Source organism: Elephas maximus, chromosome 11 (genome assembly GCF_024166365.1).
Source record: "Elephas maximus indicus isolate mEleMax1 chromosome 11, mEleMax1 primary haplotype, whole genome shotgun sequence".
NCBI lineage: Eukaryota > Metazoa > Chordata > Mammalia > Proboscidea > Elephantidae > Elephas > Elephas maximus.
In genome coordinates, this window is record NC_064829.1 from 91,618,918 (window position 1) to 91,641,333 (window position 22,416).

Genomic DNA, 22,416 nt, shown 5'->3' on the forward strand with positions numbered 1-22,416 from the left:
CCAGGGGAGCATAGATTTCCCTAAAGGGCGAGTTGTTTGGAGGAGAAGAAATTTACACGTGAAAGCTTCTGTTCAATTTAGGGGTTCAATACGCGCCCTGCGCTCCTATCCCCATTCGCCCTTCCAGTCCCCATCACCCCTTCCAGGCTGCCCTATGTTGTGTGCCGTCGAGTCGATTACGACTCATGGTGACCCCATGTAATAGAGTAGAACTGCCCCACAGGGTTTCTTCATGGGAGTCGATCACCAGGTCCTTCTTCTGCGGAGCCCCTTGGTGCGTTCGAACCCCTGACTTTTCGTTTAGCAGCTGACCGCTTAACCATTGCGCCACCAGTGTGCCTTCCGATATGTTTCATCCTCCATTCAACTTCCTGGAAGTTTATTTTCTTTTGCCAGAGTCATCCTTAAGGGCCAGGGACGGCGCCTGTTGTAGTTCCGTGTCCTCAGTAGCTGGCACTGGGGATGCCTCAAGGGACTCTTACCAAAACAGCAAGGACAATGCCTTATACCACCTCCGTTTGCGCACGTGGAATGGTGATGACGTCTGGGAACTCCAGGGCCTCCTTGTTGGATCCATCTCTGTGCACTTGGGCTTCACCCACAAGGAGTCCTGGACAGTTCAGGGGCCTCAGGAGAAAGCTTCTGAGCAAACCTGAGTGCCCTGTGCCACCTCCGCTGGAGCTCTGAATCTGATGATCAGTGAGACCCACCAATCTCTGTGCCTGTGGTTTCATTCATTATGAGGCAGGCACGCAGTGACAGAAACAGAAAGAAATTCTCGGCTCCTGCAGAGTCCGCATTTCCTTTGATTCTAGCACTCTGACTTCATTCCCTGCATCCCAGAGTTCCTTGGGGTACAGGTAGGTGTCTTGTCTGTTTTTTGTTTTGTTTTGTTTTGTTTGCCTTCCCCTATCCCCACTATAGAACCCTGGTGGCACAGTGTTTAGGAGCTCAGCTTCTAACCAAAACGTGGGCAGTTCAAATTCACCAGCCGCTCCTCGGAAACCCTATGCGGCAGTTCTACTCTGTCCTATAGGATCACTGTGAGTCAGAATCGACTCGATGACAAAAGCGCTTAGTTGTTTTTTTTGTTTTGTTTTTAATTTATCCCCCCCTCCCAATTTTTTTTTATAGGTTTTTTTTTTTTTTTTTTTTTTTTATATAGGTGCCTGGGTGATGCAAACGGTTCTAATCCACTCAGCTGTGCTGCGGAAAAGGCCTGGCGACCTGCTTCCCGTATAAATTACAGCCAGAAACCCTACGGAGCACAGTTCTAGTCTGACACACATAGGGTCCCCATGAGTCAGAATGGACCCCACAGCAACAGGTTTGGTTTTTGGTATCCCTACCACCAGGCTTGGCGCATAGGAGGCCTCAGGAAGCTGCACTGCACAGTAACAGCGCCCTGGTTTCCCGCAGTGCCCTATGCTGCCTCCTTTAGGGCCCCCTGGATTTTGACTACGTGTTGCTTCGGGGTGCAGGGGCCCTGGGCCACCCATATCTGCGCGCCCGGCTGCTCCAGCACAGAAACGACCTCCAGAGAGCCTCCGAGCCCGGCCCGTGGGCGCTCAGGTGACCAGGCGGGTGCCCTGCATACCTGGCGCAGTCCACTGACCCCGCCCCGGGACAGGCCGCACCCGGAACCCTCTCGCGGAGCCAGCGGCGGCGGCGCAGGGCCATGGCGGCGACGGCGGCGTGCACCCCGCCGGGGCCGGCGCCCGGAGCCCCATCCCCGCCGGCGGCCGCACCCGCGCCCGCGTCAGGCCTGGGCCGCTGCCGGATGGCGTTGCTGCTGGCGGTGGCTCTGGACGTGGCGGGCATGGCGGCGCTGCTGACCGGCGTGTTCGCGCAGCTTCAAGTGCGCGGCCGCGACTTCGGCGACCTGCTCATCTACTCGGGCGCACTGCTCGTCTTCCTGAGCCTGCTCGGCTGGATCCTCTGGTACACCGGCAACATCGAGATTTCACGCCAGGAGCTCGAGCGCGACTACGGCCTGCGGCCCTCGGCGCTCGCCCGCCTCGCGCGCAAGATCTCCCGCCGCTGGTCTGCGCCGGCCTCCTCGGCCGCCGCGCGCGCCGCGACCGGGATCCGAGGAGCGCGCCGCGCGGCCCGCGCGCCCCTGCCGCCCGCCGCCGGCTCCCGCCGCGTGCGCCTGCAGCTTGCCACGCTCGAGGCCGGACACGGAGCGGCGGGCACCGGCCCCGAGTGAGCCAGGTAAGGGGCACGGAGGAGAGACGGGGTGAGGGGCGAGGGAAGAGATGAAGAGACGGCAGGAGGAGATGAAGAGACTGTGGGAAGGGATGGGGAGACACTGAGGGAGAGATGAGACTTTTGGGGGAGATGGAAGAGAGCTGAGATGGAGAGACAGTGGGGACAGAGGGACGGCGAGGAGAGACAGAGGAAATATTGGGAAGAGACATTAGGGAGAGATGGGGAGACAGCTGGGAGAGTTGGAGGGGCAGCTGGAGAAATGGAGAAGAGAGACAGCAGGGGGAGAGAGAAAAGCCCAGATGGAGGCTCAGAGAGAGAGAATGACACAGGAGGAAGTGAATACTCCCAAGGAGAGAAGCAGAGACTCAGAAGGATACAGATGCAGGGAGAGTCTAAGGCTGGGTGGGTGGGGGGGCGGGGTGCAGACTTGGGAGACTCAGAGGAGACACTGCCCCCCCGCCCAGATGAGGCAGGGAGATTCCAGGTTAGCTCCCCACAACGCTTGGAAGTCCCTCCACTGCAGCCAGCTGCCAGGCACACCAACCTCCATTTAACACTCTCAGGGTAACTGGGTCTATGGGGCCCTTGCTATTAGTCCATCCCGACTCCACGGTGGAAGAAACTGAGCCCCAGAAAGGTACCACCTTTTGCCTAAGGCCGTGCTGCTTGTAAGTGGAGGAGCTGGGATCCTACTGACTAGCGGTCCAACTAGAGCTGGAAAGGAGTGATAACAACAGAGACATTCAAGGAAAGCCCAATGCTCAAGCTCCTCCCTTCCTCCTTGTTGTCCTGTCTTTCCTCAGCCTTCTATCCCCTTTCCTAAACGTACACTTTCCAGCTTGCCTTCCTCTGCTCAAAGCCCTGCTGTAGCTCCCTATTGCCCTCTGGTGAAATCCAAGCCCCAAGTGGGTCCCCTGCAATACAGCCTCTCTGCAGTTATTGCATCTCTCAACCCACACACCTCGAGCCTCTTTCACACCAGTTAGCCTCTGTCCATGCTCTTCTCTGCACCAGGCATGCCCTTTCTGTCTCTATTCCACCCAGAAAGCTTCCCACATGTTCTTTAAGATCCAACTCAGCTTCTCTTCTCTGAGCCTCCATAACTTGTCTGTTATTGTTAGGTGCCATCAAGTGGGTTCCGACTCATAGCAACCCTGTGTACAACAGAACGTAACACTGCCCGGTCCTGCGCCATCCTCACAATCGTTGTTATGCTTGAGCCCATTGTTGCAATCACTGTGTCAATCCATTTCATTGAGGGTCTTCCTCTACTTTACCAAGTGTGATGTCCTTCTCTAGGGACTGGATCCTCCTGATAGCATGTCCAGAGTACATGAGATGTAGTCTTGCCATCCTTGCTTCTAAGGAACATTCTGGCTGTGCTTCTTCCAAGACAGATTTTGGCAGTCCATGGTATAGTCAATATTCTTCACCAACAGCACAGTTCAAAGGCATCAATTCTTCAGTTTTCCTTATTCATCGTCCAGCTTTCACATGTGTATCAGGCTATTGAAAACAAGGTGGTTTGGGTCAGGCGCACCTTAGTCTTCAAGATGACATCTTTGCTTTTCAACACTTTAAAGAGGTCTTTTGCAGCAGATTTACCCAATGCAACGCGTCTTTTGATTTTTTTTTTAATTTTTATTGTGCTTTAAGTGAAAGTTTACAAATCAAGTCAGCCTCCCATACAAAAATTTATATACACCTTGCTCTGTACTCCTAGTTGCTCTCCCCCCAATGAGACAGCACACTCCTTCTCTCCACTCTTTATTTTTGTGTCCATTCAGCCAGCTTCTGACCCCCTCTGCCCTCTCATATCCCCTCCAGACAGGAGCTGCCCACATAGTCTCATGTGTCTACTTAATCCAAGAAGCTCACTCCTCACCAGTATCATTTTCTATCCCATAGTCCAGTCCAATCCCTGTCTGAACAGTTGGCTTTGGGAATGGTTCCTGTCTTGGGCTAACAGAAGGTCTGGGGACCATGACCTCTGGGGTCCTTCTAGTCTTAGTCAGACCATTGTTGTTGTTGTTAGGTGCCTTGGAGTTGCTTCCGACTCATAGCACAATAGAACAAAACACTGCCCAGTCCTGCACCATTCTTACAATCATTGTTATGCTTGAGCTCATTGTTGCAGCCACTGTGTCAGTCCACTTCATTGAGGGTCTTTCTCTTTCTGGTGACTCAGTACTTTGCCAAGCATGATGTCCTTCTCCAGGGACTAATCCCTCCTGACAACATGTCCAAAGTATGTAAGACGCGGTCTTGCCATCCTTGCTTCTAACGAGCATTCTGGTTGCACTTCTTCCAAGACAGATTTGTTCATTCATTTGGCAGTCCATGGTATATTCAATATTCTCATTCCAACACAATTCAAAGGCGTCAATTCTTCTTCGGTCTTCTTCATTCATTGTCCAGTTTTCACGTGCATATGTTCCAATTGAAAATACCATGGCTTGGGTCAGGTGCACCTTAGTCTTCAAGGTGACATCTTTGCGTTTAACACTTTAAAGAGGTCCTTTGCAGGAGCTTTACCCAGTGCAATATGTCATTTGATTTCTTGACTGCTGCTTCCATGGCTGTTGATTGTGGATCCAAGCAAAATGAAATCCTTGACAACTTCCATCTTTTCTCTGTTTATCATGACGTCGCTTATTGGTCCAGTTGTGAGGATTTGTGTTTTCTTTATGTTGAGGTGTAATCCATACTGAAGGCTGTGGTCTTTGATCTTCATCAGTAAGTGCTTCAAGTCCTCTTCACTTTGAGCAAGCAAGGTCGTGTCATCTGCGTAACGCAGGTTGTTAATGAGTCTTCCTCCAGTCCTGATGCCCCATTCTTCTTCATATAGTCCAGCTTCTCGGATTATTTCCTCAGCATACAGATTGAATAGGTATGGTGAAAGGATACAACTCTGATGCACACCTTTCCTGACTTTAAACCAATTTGTATCCCCTTGTTCTGTCTGAACAACTGCCTTTTGATCTGCGTAAAGGTTTCTCTTTACATCTGGTCATTTTATGAGAAATTGAGGTCTGCATCCCACAGCTCTCCTGCTCCCTCAGGCGTTCTCTGTTGAGTTCCCTGTCAGGGCAGTCATCGGTTGTACCCAGGCACCATCTAGTTCTTCTGGTCTCAGGCCAATGTAGTCTCTGATTTATGTGGCCCTTTTTGTCTCTTGGGCTCATAATTACCTCTTGTCTTTGGTATTCTTCATTCTCTTTTGCTCCAGGTGGGTTGAGACCAATTGATGCATCTTAGGTGGCCGCTTGCTAGTGTTTAAGACCCAGACGCCACTCTCCAAAGTGGGATGTAGAGTGTCTTCTTTATTTATTTATTTTCATTTTTATTGTGCTTTAAGTGAAAGTTTACAAATCAAGTCCGTCTCTCACACAAAAACTTATATACACCTTGCTACATACTCCCAATTGCATTCCCTCTAATGAGACAGCCCGCTCCCTCCCTCCACTCTCTCTTTTCGTGTCCATTTCGCCAGCTTCTAAGCCCCTCTGCCCTCTCATCTCCCCTCCAGGGAGGAGAATGCCAACATAGTCTCAAGTGTCTATCTGATCCAAGAAGCTCACTCCTCACCAGCATCCCTCTCCAACCCATTGTCCAGTCCGATCCCTGTCTGAAGAGTTGGCTTTGGGAATGCTTCCTGTCCTGGGCCAACAGAAGGTCTGGGGTCCTTCTAGTCTCAGTCAGACTGTGAAGTCTGGTCTTTTTACGAGAATTTGGGGTCCGCATACTACTGCTCTCCTGCTCCCCCAGGGGTTCTCTGTTGCGTTCCCTGTCGGTTGTAGCCGGGCACCACCTAGTTCTTCTGGTCTCAGGCTGGTGTAGTCTCTGGTTTATGTGGTCCTTTCTGTCTCTTGGGCTCATAATTACCTTGTGTCCTTGGTGTTCTTCATTCTCCTTTTATCCAGGTGGGTTGAGACCAATTGATGCATCTTAGATGGCTGCTTGCTAGTGTTTAAGACCCCAGACGCCTCTCTCCAAGATGGGATGCAGAATGCTTTCTTAATAGATTTTATTATGCGGTTGACTGAGATGTCCCCTGAAACCACAGTCCCCAAACCCCCGCCCCTGCTACGCTGACCTTCGAAGCATTCAGTTTATTCGCTTCTTTTGATTTCTTGACTGCTGCTTCCATGGGTGTTGATTGTGGATCCAAGTAAAGTGAAATCCTTTTTTGTCTAAGTTATCCCTATTATTGCTTGTGTCACTGTGTTGTGTCTGTCTGTGTTGGTGCTGTCTCCCCCACCTGACAGGGAATAGCGTCTGGGTCTCTCTCTCTCCCTTTTTTTGTTCCTAGCATTGCCCAGAAAGGTGTGTGAACTCAGGAAATCAGAGTTTGATAATTGGTTAGACGGGTGGGTAGACACATAGATAGATGAGTGGAGCGAATGGGAGGAAGGATAGGTGGATGGATGACTGGGGTAGATGGGAGGATGGATGGAGGGTGGATGGGAGGATGAATGGATTGATGGATGAGCGGGGTAGATAGGAGGATGGGAGGATGGGTGGATGAAAGGATGTATAAATTGATGGTAGACTAGTGGATGTATGGATGAGTGGAGGGCCTAGTAAATGGTCGGGTGGTTGGATGGATTAGTTGATGGGTAGATGTGATTGAATGAGTGGATGAATGGATTGGGTGGAGGGGTGGGTGAATAGAGGGATGAATGGATGAATTGGTTGATAGCTGGATGAATAGATGGGTGAGTGGATGGATGAGTGGGCAGATGAGTTGTTTGATGGGTATGTGTGATTGGGTGTCTTAGTTATCTAATGCTGCTGTAATAGAAATACCACAAGTAGATGGCTTTAACAAACAGAAGTTTATTCTCTTACAGTCTAGTAGGGTAGAAGTCCAAATTCAGGATGCCAGCTCCAGGGGCAGGCTTTCTCTCTCTCTGTTGGCTCTGGAGGAAGGTCCTTGTCATCAATCTTCCCCTGGCCTAGGAGCTTCTCGGGTTGCAGGGACCCTGAATCCAAATGACACACTCTGCTCCCGGCGCTGCTTTTTTGGTGGTATGAGGTCCCCCATCTCTCTGCTTGCTTCTTTTTTATATCTCAAAAGTGATTCACTTAAGACACAACCTAATCTTGTAAATTGAGTCCTGCCTCAATAACATAACTGCCTCTAATTCTGCCTCATTAACATCATAGGGTAGGATTTACAACGCACAGGAAAATCACATCAGATGACAGAATGATGGACAATCACACAATACTGGTAACTATGGCTTAGCCAAGTTGACAGATATTTTGGGGGGACACAATTCAATCCATGACAGATGGGCTGGTAGATGGGTGTATGGGTGTATGAATGAGTGGATGAATTGGTTGATGGATGGCTATGGTTGAATTGGTGGATGAGTGGATGGGTAGATGGGTGAATGGGTGGTTGGATGGATAGTTTGGGCAGATAGGTAGGTGGATGGATATGTGGATGGTTGGATTCGTTGATGAGTAGATAGATGAGTGGAAGAGTGGGTGAATTAGTAACTGAATCTGTTTCTCAAATGAGGATTCTGTGGGAATTAAACCCTAATATTCTAAGACAAGGAGACCTGCTGATACAGTGGTTAAAGCGCTCAGCGGCTAACTGAAATGTTGGCAGTTCCAACCCACCAGCCACTCCAAAGGAGAAAGACGTGGCAGTCTGCTTCCATAGAGATTTACAGTCTTGGAAATCCTATGGAGCAGCTCTTCTCTGTCCTGTAGGGTCTCTCTGAGTCAGAATGAACTCGATGGCAGTGGATTTGGTTTGGTTTTTAATCCTAAGATATCCTCTGTATGTGATTAACTCACTACTCCCCCCTGCATCCAGTGTGACACTAGTTATAGACCATTTTTGATGAGAGTTGAGAAGATGCTCACTCTGTTCTGTGATTTAGATGAGGAACCCTGTTTAAGAAAAGATGGACCACTGTATGCATAGGTCAAGTTTCCTCTAACACAGCATTGGGCACATAATACAGAAACAACCACCTAGAGATAAAATTATCCGTGGAAATTCTTTTTTTTTTTCAATTGTGGTTTAAGTGAAAATTCACAGTTTAAGTCAGTTCCTCATACAAAAACTTATACAGACATTGCTATGTTACCCTAGTTGCTCTCCCTACAATGTGACAGCACACTCTTTCTCTCCACCCTGTATTTCCTCTGTCCATTCAACCAGCTCCTGTCCCCCTCTGCCTTCTCATCTCCCCTCCAGACAGGAGCTGCGCACGTAGTCTCATGTGTCTACTTGAGCTAAGAAGCACACTCCTCACCAGTATCATTTTATGTGTTATAGTCCAGTCTAATCTTTGTCTGAAGAGTTGGCTTTGAGACTGGTTTTAGTTTTGTGCTAACAGAGAGTCCGGGGGCCATGACCTCTGGGGTCCCTCCAGTCTCAATCAGGCCATTAAGTCTGGTCTTTTTACTAGAATTTTAGGTCTGCATCCCACTTTTCCTCTGCTCCATCAGGGATTCTCTGTTGTGTTCTCTGTCAGGGCAGTCATTGGTGGAAGCTGGGCACCATCCAGTTCTCCCAGTCTCAGGCTGATGGAGTCTCTGTTTTATGTGGCCCTTTCTTCCTCTTGGGCTCATATTTTTCTTGTGTCTTTGGTGTTCTTCATTCTCCTTGGTTCAGGTGTGTCGAGACCAATTGATGCATCTTAGATGACCACTTGCTAGCTTTTAAGACCCACGGAAATCTTTTACATCACCCCCAAAAGTCTGACAGCTGGGTTGGCCTCCACTGTTGGAAATGCCCTCCAACACTTGGGTCAAGCTGACTTGAGTGTAAGCGCCCCCCGCCACTTGAAAGGAAAATGGGCTGTTCAAACACAGGACTCCTCCTTAATGGGATAGTGCGGTGCTCCCAGCACAGGAAAGACAAAGAACTTGACTTTTTGCAGAGGGCTAAAAGTCCTGGCTCCTGTCGCTCCCCTCCTACTCCGGGACAAAAATTAGTTGAAGAGCTGGCAAAAGCACCTCCATCACTTGTTATTTCTCCCCCTATCTTTATCTTCTTTCTGTGTGTGTATGCATGTCTCCCTGTCTCTCTTTCCCTGTTTCTCTCCTTGTCTCCCTGTCTCTTTTTCTCTCTCCCTGTCTCTCCTTCTGTTTGCCTGTCTGTCTCTCTTTCTGACTCTCTTTCTCTGTGGCTCAGTCTCTCCCTCTCTCTGTCTCTCACTCTCAGTTTTTTCCTCTCTCTATCTCTCCATCTCTTAGTCTCTCCCTCTCTCTGTCTTGCCTTCTCTCAGTCTCTCTGTCTTTCGTTCTTTCTGTCTCTCCCTCTCTGTGTCTCTCCCCCTCTCTGCCTTTCCCCATCTCCCATTCCCTATCTTGTCCCACTGGGTTCCAATGAGTTGAAGGCATGCACTCATACTGGGGAGCAAATGAGTAAACATAAAAATGGGCATGGGAAGGGGCAAAGCAGGAGTACAGGGCTCCCTTCCCCTGCTCCAAGGCTGCTGGGTTGTGGGCCAGGGGACCTCAAGGATGGAGGGCATCCTGAACAGTCACTGACCACATGCTACCTCCTGCAGATGACCCCATGGCCCCACTTGTCAGGACTGGTCTGAGATGAGCAGCAGCCCCCAAGACCATCGGGCCAGCAGAACACCCATCTGTCCTCCCTCTGCTCCACACCCGGATAAATGGCTCTGCCTCATAACTCTGTGTGTCTGTCTGTTTAGGAGATGGCCATGCCTAGGACAGGGGTGAGGCGGTTAATTGGTTCCTTCCAGCCATAGAGGGGCTACCCATGCCACTGGGGACGTTGGAGCCCAGCTTCATGCTGACCCTTCACATACTGTAGTTCCAAGAAAATTTGGGTCCAGCCAATGGGGAGTCTGGGAGCCAATGTCATCTGTTGGGGGTGTCCCACACCCTGGGGGCAACCGCAGGGAGCTGGGTGGCTCCAGGGGTAGGCAATAGGGCTGTGGGTCAGCTGTGCTCCCTGCAGCAGGACAGCTGGGTGGCCCATTTCCATGGCCATGACACCCCCAGCCCAGTACAGACACCTCTCAGCCCAGCTGCTGCCTTGGTCCGGACACCCCCTCCTCTCAGCCTGGACCCTCCCCCATTATCCTAGGCCCTCCATCAGACTGGGCTCCCCTCAGTTAAAATTCCACCTCCTATTTATTCCCAAAATCCCCTCATTCCACAGCCTTCTCAGCACAGGCCTCCCCACCCCCCCTCCACCTTGATCATAGCCTGGGCCTCCCCTACTCAGTCTGGGTCCCAGTTAAACTAGTCCTTCATGACCACAGCCCAGGCCTGCCATTCAGCCCAGGTCTCCCTAAGCTCAAATCCCCCCACTTACTCCCAAGCTTCCTTCATTCCAGACCCCCATGATCACAGCCCAGGCCCCCCCCATCCAGCCTGAGACAACTTCCTTCAGCCCACACCCCCCATGACCACAGCCTGGGCCCCCTATTCAGCCTAGAACACCCCCCATAGCCCATACCCTGTCATGATCACAGCTCAGGTCCCCCATTCAGCCCACGTCTCCTCAGCTCAGATCCCCCCACTCCTCTCCCAGACTCCCCTCATTCCAGATCCCCCTCAGGTCAGGCCCTCCATTCAGCCTAGGGCAACTGCCTTACCATACCCTAGCATGATCATAACCCGGGCCCCCCATTATCCCAAGCCTCCCCCTCAGCTCTGCTCCTCTGGCCCCTTCCAACACACACACACCTGCCATAGAGCAGGAGGTTCTCACAGTGCCTCCTGCTCCCCACGGCTCCCAGAAAAGAGACCAGGCTTCCATGAGCTATATTGTATTGTGGGGTCCCCCTAGGGGGTGCCCCTAGTCTTCCTCTTCCTCTTCACCCCCTTCTGTCTCCCCTTCCCCCTCGGTGCCTGCCGAGGTGTCCAGGACGCTCTCCGCAGGCTGGGACACAGGCACGCTGCCCACGGATGGTGTCTTCTTCTCTGCTGAGGACGATGTCTTCTCCTTCGACAGCAGCGAGACAGTCCTCGACAAGTTGCACTGACCCTTCAGGAACCCGGGGAGGTGCAGCATATCCCGGCGCTTGGCCCACCTGGGAGCAGCAGGGTGGAAGGGACAGGCTGAGTCTCTCCCACCCACCCTGATCATTTGGGGGCACAGGCAAACCCCCTACACCCTGACCCCACTCACCAGAACAAGCAGATGGTGGAGATGAGGAGCAGCAGCCCGCCACACGTCCAACCCAGCGCCCACATATGCTTCCGACGCATCGTCTCTGGACAGATGGGCTAGCATTCAGACCCAGGAGGCCAAAGCTGGCCCCCACCCCAGGACCCAGGACCCCAAGCCTCACCATCGGGCCGCTGGTGGTAGCAGACTCCATCCCGGTAGCAGCAGCGGAGACGCAGGCAGAGGTTGGGGTTCTCGATTGCCGCCTGGCCCCCGCAGCTCTCCCGGTCCCACACATCTCCCTCACAACCTGAGGACCATGGGCAGGTGGCTTCAGCACAGGGCCAGGCCAACGGGGAAAGGGCCAGGCTCCAGGGCTGCCTGCCTGGTGCCTATTCCATACAAGGGGGCCCAGAAGTCCAGGATTGTAGCCCCCTTCTCCCTCAGATTCAGGACTCAGGGCCCCCAACCCCCTCCTCCCTCAGATCCACGAGTCTAGGCCCCCAGCCCCTCCTCCCTCAGACCCAGGAATCTAGGCCCCAAACTCCCTCCTCCCTCAGACTCAGGACTCAGGGCCCTTAGTCTCCTCCTCCCTTAGACCCAGGAGCCTGGGACCCCAGCCCCCTCCTCCCTCAGGCCCAGGAGTCTGGTCTGGCATCCAACTCCCTGGGGACCTAGGATCTCAGCCACTGCTCACTCCATGGGTAGAAGAATCCCTGGATTCCATTCCCATCTGTGAGAGAAAAAGGGTGATATTGGGGGCTATGTGGTGGGGCGGTGGCACCCTTCTCAGCCCCCTGACTTCTTCCCAGCCCCTCACCTACTGAACCCTGCATGAGCAGGAGGAGGGTCAGAGCTGAGATCCCCGAACCCGCCATGTTGCCTTCCCCCTGGGGCCGCTGTGGGATGCTGGCCATCACCTCAGCAACAGCTTAGCCCTGCCCCACCCATGGCCCCCAAGATTCCAAGTTCTGTTGCTAGGGGATCCCCGTAGTCATAGGGAAGGAAGGAAGGGGGGTCACACTGGCCTGGTCATGCCTGGTTGCTAGGGGGTTGCATCCTTAACAACCAGGTAGAAGAGGCCTTGGAGGGAGGGGGGCTCTGGCTCTAGGAGAGCCTCTTTAGTAAGTGGCAAGGCTGGAGAGGGCTCCAGCTGTAGAAGCTGATTCTAAGGCATCTTCTCCAGACTAAGGTATCCCCTCTCCCCCTAGTGGGCAGGAATCCGGGAGACCTTGTTGTTACTTTCCTTAGTAACCTGAGGCCCCAGAAGGCACTTGAGGCCCCCCTTATTGCTAGGGAGGTTACCCCTTTAACAACCGGGGAATGGGGCCTTGAGGCACAGGAAGACCTCACTAAGCCCCATTGTTAGGGAAGGTTCCCCCTTAGAAACCAGGCCACCTGGAAGGGAAGATCAACCATAGGCTAGAGCATTGACTAGGGAGCCCCTCACCCACCCACCAGGTCCCTGAGAAACGGCTTTTAGGGGTTGGCGGTCCCCAGCCACCGCAGCTCCTTGGCCACTGCAGGTCCTCAGCCTAGGGATTGTTGAACCAGGGAAGGAGCTTGAGTCTGAGTGAATGTGTGGGTGGCAGCTGAGATCTGAGGGTGTGCTGAGCAGGGAGCACCTCTTTTCCTGGTTAAGTCTCAGTTTCCCTACTTGTTAAAGGGCAAAGAGGTCCAACTGGGGACCTTCAGGCTTCCTTCTCCATCTCCCCCAGTAGTGGGGGAGGGGCTTGGCTCAAGCAGAGGAAGCTGGCTTGGGAGCTGGTTTGCACCCATGATCCTTAGCTTTCCCACTGTGAACATCCACTCAGCTTTGCAGCCCTGGAAGTGGGCAGGGGGATCTCAGCTTCCTTCAGGTAGTCTGACTTTGAGTGAGGACTCTCACTTTGAGGAGGACCTGGCTATCAGGACTCCTGGGTCCAAGGGAGGAGCATCGGGGTCAGGACTCCTGGGTCTGAGGGAGGAGGGTTGAGGGTCAGGGCTCCTGGGTCTGAGGGAGGAGGGTCCAGACATCCAGACCAGTTTCTCTGCAAGCCACGTGAGGCTGTCCCCAGCCCCCACCTCCCGTAAACATCCTGGTGGGTGCTGAGTAGGCCCCAGCTGCCTCCGTCATTGATGACACAGGTCAGAGGGGGCTCGGCAGGGGGCCGGGGGTGGGGGTCAGAGGGGTTGTGGGGCTGAGGCCGGGCAGCTGCCGACAGTTTCCTGTGTCAACATCATCCGGACCCACTTCCCAATTCCCCGGATTCCGCAGGGATCAAGGAGGGGGTGGGGGGGCGGGGCCGCCTGGCCCTGGACCGCGGCTTCGGACTGGGGGGGCCGCCGTCACGGCCCTGGCCGCAAATGACAGGTTTGGGCTGCCTCTGTGGCCAGCCTGCCCCGTCACCCCCCAGAGGCCAGACAGGACCCCCCAGGGACAGACAGACGAACACACACCACCTCGGACCTGCTGACCTCACACCCAGTCAGCCCCACCTGGTCCGGGGCCAACACAGGAGCAAAGACCCCCTGGTCCTCTGCCTGCCTCGGTGACATCTGCCCCATGCCTGGGACCACCCCTCAAAGTCTCTGGCACAGTTTCTCCCCATTCCGTCTCTTTGTCACTCTCTGGCACCATCTTTTCTTGTGTCCCTGTCTTCTCACTCTGGGACTTTGCTCCTGTCTCTATTTGTCTCTGTCATTTTCTATCAGTTTTTGTGATTCCCTAACCCTCCTGTCTTCATCTCTGTCTCTCCCACTCTCTCCAGCTGACCCTCATTTCCACAGAAGCCTCCAGTTGCCCCATCCCAGGGAAAACCCAGGATTCCTGAACCTCCTGCTCTCTGCCCACCCCATCTACGTGAGGCTCCTGAGCCACACTGAGCGAAGGGAAGTCTCACCCCACAAAGCCAGGGTGAGGGCAGAGACAAGACAAAGGGCATTGGTGAGTCCCTAGAGCCTCTGACTTCAAACACACAGAGCGCTCCCCAAATGGCAAAATGCCAAGAAGATTTTCTCTATCCTTGAAACTAGAGTTTAGGGTCCAGACTACTGGATTTAAGGCAAGAGAGACTGAGAACCAGGACTCTTGAGAGAGAGGCTGGGAGCCTAGATTCCTGGGTCTGAGGAAGGAGGGGGTTGGGGATCAGGACTCCTGGGTTGGGGGGGGAGGGGGCAGGGGCCCTAGACTCCTGGGTCTGAGGTAGGAGAGAGTTTGGGGCCTGGATTCCTGGGTCTGAGGAAGGAGGGGGTTCGGGGCACAGATTCCTGGGTCTGAGGGAGGAGAGGCTGCTCTCCTGGGTCTCAGAGGTGGAAGAACACATTACCAGCCCTATTGTTGCTCCCTATGGAGCTTATGGAGCAATTCTACTCTGACACACATGGGGTCGCCATGACTCGAAGGCAACTGTTTTTTTTATTGTTGCTCTGACCTGGCCCAGGCCCAGTACCCCCATTGCCTCAGGCCAGTCCATCCCTCAGGCTGGTGGCCTGAGTCACCTTGGCTGGCCTGCCGTCCGGGGGGGGGGGCTACGTCAGCTCTCCCCTCACTGACGCAGCCTGGGGCCCCCCACGCTGACTCAGCCGGAAACAGGCCCCCTGAGGGGCGGAGACCCAGTGGTCAGGAGGCCTGGGTCCCTGCGGGAATGGGGCCTGGGAGGGCCCCTGGGGGGCCCTGGAGGGGGTGGCCATGACAGACTGAGAGCCAGCTCTCACCTGAGGCGATGAAGTCATGTCCCACCGTGGGGGGGCTGTGACCTCATCTCCCTGGGGACCTGAGCATTTGCCCCCTCCAGTGTAGTGGATGGAGGGGGATGACTCCAGCCAGCATTTATCCCCAAAACCCCATTACCAGCTCAGCAGTCTCAGAGCAGGGGAGGGCGTCTGCAGAGAGACCCTTTGAAGTTCTTGTCACCTCCCTGTCCTCTCAGCCACCTCCACCCTGGGAGGAAGATATCCTGGGGACTTGGGTTCTAGTCTTTGGTGCTGTGCTGCCAATTCTGGGGCCCCTCTATACCTGTATCTCTGGTGCTTACAATCTGCACTCTGGTATCCCCAGTGCTGGGTCCCCCCTGACTCTATGTCTCTCCTTCCCTCCTACCTCAGCACCTTGCCCTTCTCCATCTTTCTCTGCCTAGCGGCCTCCCTGTGCTGTCAAGGTCTCTGGGTCCCTGGCCCAGCCATTCTGTCTGGCTCTGGGTGGCTGTGCTCCTGTTCACCCCACCATCTTCTCCCCGCAGTGTTCCGGTCTCTCCAAATATTCTCTGTCTCTCCCTCCCTTCCTCTCTCTTTCTGTCTCTCCTTCTCTCAGTCTGTGTCCCTCTCTGTCCTCTCTCTCATTCCCTTTCTCTTATGTGTCTCTCTCCTTTCTCTGTCTCTCTGTTTTCTCTCTCCCTCTCCTCTCTACCTCTCTCTCTCTTTCCCTTTGGATTTATGAATAAAAATTAACCGTGAGAATAAGGATAGTTAACGATTATTGAGTGCTGGCTGTGTGTTTGATGTGAATGAACTTACTTCATTATCACCACGGGCTTTTGGGGGTGGGCACTCTTGTCATCCCAGTTTTACAGAGGAGAAGACTGAGGCACAGAGGGATGGAGTCATGAGCCTAAGTCCCACCTCTACTAAATGTCTCCATGGCTGTTTCTCTTGGTCCCCATCTCTGTCACCTTTGTGCCACCCTGCCTGGCTCTTTGAGAAAGGCTCTTCCTCTCTGTCTACTCTCCTGACTCCCTGGCTCTCTGAGTCCACCTCAGTGTCTCCATCTCTCTGGAAATCTCTGTCTCCCATCTCTGTCTCTTCAGGCCTCTCCATTTTTCCACCCGGTCTCAGAGTCTCTGTTTTCTCTGTGCCTTTCTTCTGCCTGCTCTCTCTCTTTCTCTCTGTGTCTCTGTTGCTCTCTCTGAGTCTTGATGTCTCTGTCCCTTTTCCTCCTGGGGTCTCTTTGAGTCTCTATACATCTATGTTGCTGTCTTCTTCTTGCTCTCTGATCTCAGGCTCAGAATCTCTTCTCCTTTCTCTCTCCATTGCTGACTCCCTGGCCCTAGCTGCCTCTCCAGTATATCTACCCAGCTGTCTCCATCTCTGTGTGTCTGTCTTCCTGTCTCTCTGTCTCAGAGTCTCTCCATCTTGTGTCCCAATGTCTCCAACTCTCTGTGTGTCTCTGAGTCTCTCCATCTCTGTGTCCCAGTGTCTCCAACTCTCTGTGTCTCTATTTCTCTCTCAGTCTCTGTCTCTCCATCTGTGTCCCAATATTTCCATCCCTCTGTGTCTCCATCTCTCTGTCTCAGAGTCTCTGCCCTAGCGTCTCCATCTCTCCCTATGTTTGTCTCTGTCCCAGAGTCTCTGTCTCTCAGCATCTCTTGCTCATGCCTCCATCTCCTCAAGCCTGCATCTTGCTGCCCCATGGCTGCCCTTCCCCATCTCTCTCCCCCTGCGGGGTCCCCCACCTGGACCCCCGCCTGCAGCCAGGATCAGATCCCCAGCGGCCTGTGTCTGCCCGGGCTGAGGAGGTGGAGGGAGGGGACGCCCATGACCTCACCAGCCTCTCTCCGACCACCCCCCTTTCCTTTTCAACTTTTCCAACTTTTCCTTCCGTGCCTCCTCCGAGCCGCGAGCCCTGCGCGGCCGCCCGTCTGAATGGAAAAGGCAGGCAGGGAGGGTGAGTCAGGATGTGTCAGGCCGCCCTCCCGCCGCCTGCCCCCCGCCGCCCCCCCCCCCGGCCCCCTATATAAGCCCTGGGGCGGCTGTACTCCCTCACTGCCGGGCGCCGCTCACACCCGCACCTCTCATGCCTCCCCTCCCCGGGCCTCGGCCCAGCTGACCCCGGGGCCCGCAGCGGCCAGGGAAGGGTTAAAAGCCTCCAGCTCCCTGTCCCCTGTCCTGGGGAACCCCTGGCCCTGTGGGGACATGAACTGTAAGTGGGTTCAAGTTTATGGGGGGGGTACGGAGGGCAGGAGGGACCGACGGCGGGAGAGGGCAGGGAGCCGACAGACATCGGAGTGGGACCTAGTGGGGACCTAGTGGAGACCGGGGAACAGAGAACAGGGGAGAGCCATCGATGGGGAATCAGAGACAGAGAGCAAAGGGGATTCCAAGAGAAGACAGGAGACATATCCCCAGACCCGGATGAGATGGGGAGACGGAGACACAGAGATGGAAGGAGCAAATCAGAGACCTAGAGACACGGAGAGGCCAGACGGAGGAGAGACATAGGGACCCACAGACAGAGACACACAGAGACGGGAGGTGACCCCGACACCCCCAGAGAGTCGACCAGAACCGAGAGGCGCAGACACCCGGAGACCCCGACAGAGGGGGTCCGGGAGGAAACTGAGGCAGGGAGACCAGGGGGGTGAGGTAAGCCCGGGAGCCCCGTCCCAGCCCAGAGGAAGAGGACAAGGAGTGTAGACAGAAATCGGAGAGCCAGACAGGAGCGGGCAGCCGGCTGGTAGGACAGACAGACACCGGCGGGGAGGGGCCGGAGGATGGGCTGCTGCAGGAGGGGACCAGGGGGCGGGCTGGGGGTGTGATAAGGGGGCGGACGGTTGGGGGGCGCTGATTGGCTGGCGCTCGGCCGGTGGGCGGGGCGCGGAGTGGGCGACAGGGGAGCCAGAGCCCGACCCCTACGCCGGGCCAGGCGCTCCCGCTCTTGGCTGTCTCCCGCCGGCTGCTCGGCCTCTCTGCCCAGGTGCGCTCCGGGTCACCCCCAGACACTGCGGGCCGGCCCCTGCGGCCCACCAGGGCAGCTCTGAGGGGGAGGTATGTGCGGGTGTCCGAGGAGGGGCCGGGGGATCCGTGTCTGTGTCCTTGTCTCTGGCTCCTTTCCCTGCCCCCAAGTCCAGCTCGGGCTCCCGGGGCCAGGGGAGGGGACAGGTTCTGGCCTGTGCCTCCCCCTTCATGCCCCGCCCCGGGGCCCAGATTCTGGCGTCCGGGGGCGGACGGGAGACGCCCGGCCCGTCTACCCGCCCCGGGCCGCGTCTGCTCCGACAGGCGGGGCTGCCAGAGCAAAGAGGGAGAGGGAAGCCCGCCCGGCCTGGGACCTGCCCCGGGCGCTCCACCCTCGAACGCAAGCCTTCAACCTCCTCCCTCAGATACAGGAGCCCGGGGTCTGGGCCTCTCCTCCCTCAAACCCAGGAGTACAGGTTCCCAGTCTTTGCTCCCTCAGACCCAGGAATCCGGCCCGCTCCACTCCGTCTTCCCTCAGACTATGAGCCTGACCTGAGGTCTCTGTGTCCCCCTACCCAAGGTGTTTGCCGACTGGTCCTGGTCATGCTGAGCCTGTGGCCAGACAGCATTTTTGCCCCTGGGCCACCTCCTGGACCCCCACGAGCCTCCCCAGATCCGCGTACTGAGCTGGACAGCGCTGTCCTCCTGACCCGTGCTCTCCTGGCGGACACTCGGCAGCTGGCGGCACAGCTGGTAAGAGCCTGCAGGGCCGTGATGGGGAGGAGAGAAACAGGATAGAGGGTAACAAGGGTGGAGAGAAAAGAGGATTCAGAGAGAACAAACAAGACAGACCTCGATTAGATGGGGAGGTGGAGACAGAGACAAAGATGCAAGGAGCAAACCAGAGACAGAGAGAGAAGGAGTGGCCAGACATGGGGACCCACAGAGACAGACAGAGCTGGGAGGTAACTCTGAGACCCCCAGAGAGTTGGTGGGGATGGAGGGGCACAGACACCCAGAGACACCAACAGAGAAGCTCTGGGAGGCCAACTGAGGCAGGGAGACCAGGGGGGAGATGGCAAGCCTGGGACACCCAATCCCAACCTGGGTTGGGTGGGAGCCAGGATAGAAAGAAAAGGGAGAGGTGCAGATTGGTGTGGACGGAGGGAACTCCCAGCTGGGTGGGATTCCCCCCTCACAGCTGTTTTCCCATCAGAGAGACAAATTCCCAGCCGATGGAGACCACAGTCTGGACTCCCTGCCCACCTTGGCCATGAGTGCGGGGGCACTGGGAGCCCTGCAGGTAAGGGCAGGGACAAGGTTGGAGTGACCATGGGCGTTGGGCAGTGAAGGAGATTGAGTTCTTGGGGGCCAGGACAGGCATGTGCTGGAGTTCCCTGATGCCAGGCCCCTGTCCTCAGCTCCCAGGCGTGCTGACGCGGCTGCGGGCCGACTTGCTATCCTACCTGCGGCATGTGCAGTGGCTGCGCAGGACGGGTGGACCTTCTCTTCGGACCCTGGAGCCTGAACTGGGCACCCTACAGGCCCGGCTGGACCGGCTCCTGCGCCGGCTACAACTCCTGGTAAGCCCCTGGTTCCAAGATCTGAGACCCCAGATCCTGAGATTCTGACCCAGTGACCCCAGGACACCAGACCCTAAACTCTGGCCTTGAAAACCCACACCCAAATGCAGGACCCCTGTGCTGAGACCCCCCACCCAACCTGCAACCTCAAGGTCCTTGAAACCTGTGACCCCAGGACCCTAGAGTCTAGGGTCTGGCCCTAAAAACCCAGACCCTGAACCCCAGCCCTGTAACCCCAAGATCCTATGACCCGTAACTCTAAGACCATGAGATTCCATACCCCTAAACCCTACCTTGAAACTCCAAACCCTTAGACCACGACTCTGAGACACCATATCCCATGATCCCATAACCCCAAGATCCCAGACCTGAGACGCCAGACCCCAGGCCCCAAGATCTGCCCTGAAACTACAGATCATATGTCTTAAGATCCCGAGACCCAAGACTCCAACCCTGAGGTCCCGAGTCTCAAGGGTCCAAACCCTTAGCCCAATATTTGGAGACACTGGTCCCAAGCCACCAAGATCCCAAATCTCAAGACCCTAATACCAAGAGGAGGATTACCAAATAAGCAACGTAAGCATGGGCTTACTTGTGCTTACTTGCTAATCTGTGGTGAACAATTTCACATGAGTTTCACTACATCCAAGAAATTGCTCACTACAGATTAGTAAATAAGCGTAAGTAAGCCCGTTCTTACCTTTCTTACTGGGTCATCCACCCGTCAGGGATTGTAAACTTGAAAGGTGCTGTGAGGTTGGGATAGAGATAGATGCCAGCCATATCTAGGAGTACAATCTTTAATGTGGTGAAAACATGTGAAATTGTTTACTACAGATGATCTGGTAAGCAAGGTAAGCACTGTGCTTACCTTGCTTATTGGATAATACATCCCTGCTAACACCTCAAGGCCCCAGACACAGACCCGGGGACCTTAACTTCAGCCTTGGGACCCCGGCTCTCCAAACCCCACACCTCAGGAACCTAGACCTGAGATCTCAAACTCCAAGACCCTAGCCTCCATGACTCTGGTGCCCCGGCTTCTAGGACTCTGGTTCTAAAATCTCAAGACCCCAGACTTTGAGCCCTGAGACCTTACATCTCTAAATCCCGGAGACCCAAGACCCTGGTTCTGAGACCCTGAGACCCCACATTTTGGCCATGAGCCCTTAAATCCCCAAGACCCTGTCTTCTAAAACCCCAGACTCAAAACTCTGAGACCAGAAGACTTCAGATCCCAGTTCCTGAGCCTCTCCAAAAGACCCTGGACCTAAAGTTCCAGGTCACAGCCCTGAGATCCTAAGCTTAAGGCCCCAGATGTCACCCATGTGTCTCTTAGCCTGATCCTAGAGATCCAGACCTAAGACCCCAGCCTGAGATCCAGGGTCTGACCCCAGACTTGATGCCACAGAACCCAGGCCCCAGCACTGCCCCTCAAACTCTGCTCCCCCAACCGTGACCCAATCACAGAGACCACAGACCCCAGCCCTTACCTGTACCAAGATCCCAGCCCTACCCACCCAACCTTGACCCAACCACAGAGACTCCAGGACCCCAGCCCTCACCTGGCTCCCAAGACCCCAGCCTTCTCTGAAGACCCCACCTCAGTCCCCCAAACCTGGCCCTGGAGCTAGATCCTTAACCCTAGGACCCTACAACCTCAACCTTTTGACACTAGCCTCAATTTTCTAATCCCAACATCCTTCAGGACACTCCCTGCCCAGATACCTCATCCCACAGACATTCTGGAAATATGCAACAGAGATCCTCCCCAACTCAAATTCAATAGATACCCCAAACATCCCTTCCCCTGACCCCCCATTGCACCCATACTTTTTGCTAACCCTCTTGTCCTCTCTTAACAGATGTCCCGCCTGGCCCTGCCCCAGGCGTCCCCAGATCCTCCAGCACCCCCACTGGCCCCTCCTGCCTCAGCCTGGGGAGGCATCAGGGCGGCCCACGCCGTCCTGGGGGGGCTGCACCTCACGCTCGACTGGGCTGTGCGGGGGTTGCTGATGCTGAGGACTCGGCTGTGACCCCCAAACCCAAAGCCACGATTGTCCTTCAAAGCCAGATCTTATTTATTTATTTATTTAGGGATTGGGGGCATGACAGTCAGGACCCCCCATTACCTCCCCCTAGTTAGATATGGTCCCTTAAAGAGACCTGGGAGACGAGCATCTGTGCCTTATTTATACTTATTTATTTGAGGAGAGTGGGATGCAGAGGGACTTCTGGGTTCCTAAGGAGGTGGGAACCGGGCGCCTGGATTCTTAGGTCTCTAAGAAATCCAGGCACAGTGTCCTGGCTCCCACCCCTCTGGGCCTGGGCAGGAGCAACTATTATTTATTATATAATGACTTTTTGTTGGGGTGGGAAGGGAGGGGCAAAGGGGTCCTGGGTTTTTGTACAAAAATGTGAGAAACCTTTGCGAGAAGGGGGAATTAAATTTGTTATACACACCCATTTTGGGCAATTTTTCTGAGGTCTGGGGTCCCTGAGGTGGGTGAGGGGACAAAATGGAAAGAGACTGGAGCAAGAGGCATTAAGTAGACAAGGCCAGAAAGGGGAGACATTTTGGTTGTTGGTGAGGCTGTGAACTCTACGGGGGTAGGGAAAAAAAAAACCCATTGCCATCAAGTCGATTCTGACTCATGGTACTACTGTAGAACTGTTCCATAGGGTTTTCACAGCTGTAATCTGTACGAGGAGTCCCTGTGTGGCACAAATGGTTAAGTGCTGCACTACCAGCCAGAAGGTTGGAGGTTTGAACCCACCCAGAGACACCTTGGAAGGCAGGACTTCCAAAAGGTCATAGCCTTGAAAACCTTATGAAACGGTTCTACTCTGCACACA

The 22,416-nt window shown here is 54.7% G+C and overlaps 3 protein-coding genes across 7 annotated transcripts; 2 read left to right on the top strand and 1 right to left on the bottom strand.

Moving 5' to 3' along the window:
* Positions 1-1,319: 1,319 nt before the first annotated feature.
* On the top strand, positions 1,320-10,530 carry TMEM238 (transmembrane protein 238). Its single transcript, XM_049900222.1, has 2 exons — positions 1,320-2,214; positions 9,753-10,530. Exon 1 carries the CDS (start codon positions 1,679-1,681, stop codon positions 2,207-2,209), a length of 531 nt encoding a protein of 176 aa, XP_049756179.1. The 5' UTR covers positions 1,320-1,678; the 3' UTR covers positions 2,210-2,214; positions 9,753-10,530.
* Positions 10,531-11,017: 487 nt separating this feature from the next.
* Positions 11,018-12,207, bottom strand: TMEM190 (transmembrane protein 190). The gene is made up of 5 exons (XM_049900226.1): positions 12,150-12,207; positions 12,027-12,062; positions 11,514-11,639; positions 11,351-11,435; positions 11,018-11,252 (listed from the first exon to the last, which is right to left on the bottom strand). Exons 1-5 carry the CDS (start codon positions 12,205-12,207, stop codon positions 11,018-11,020), a joined length of 540 nt encoding a protein of 179 aa, XP_049756183.1.
* On the top strand, positions 11,380-21,907 carry IL11 (interleukin 11). Of its 5 annotated transcripts, none has more exons than XM_049900221.1 (5): positions 11,380-11,574; positions 18,558-18,730; positions 19,179-19,280; positions 19,399-19,560; positions 21,426-21,907. In XM_049900221.1, the coding sequence occupies exons 2-5, from the start codon at positions 18,581-18,583 to the stop codon at positions 21,594-21,596; spliced, it is 585 nt and encodes a 194-aa protein (XP_049756178.1). In that variant the 5' UTR covers positions 11,380-11,574; positions 18,558-18,580; the 3' UTR covers positions 21,597-21,907. The 5 variants fall into 5 exon arrangements, with proteins under 5 accessions (XP_049756178.1, XP_049756177.1, XP_049756176.1 ...); XM_049900220.1 differs by lacking the exon at positions 11,380-11,574 and adding an exon at positions 13,652-14,255 and having other exon boundaries at positions 19,194-19,280; XM_049900219.1 differs by lacking the exon at positions 11,380-11,574 and adding an exon at positions 17,947-17,999.
* Positions 21,908-22,416: the final 509 nt, after the last annotated feature.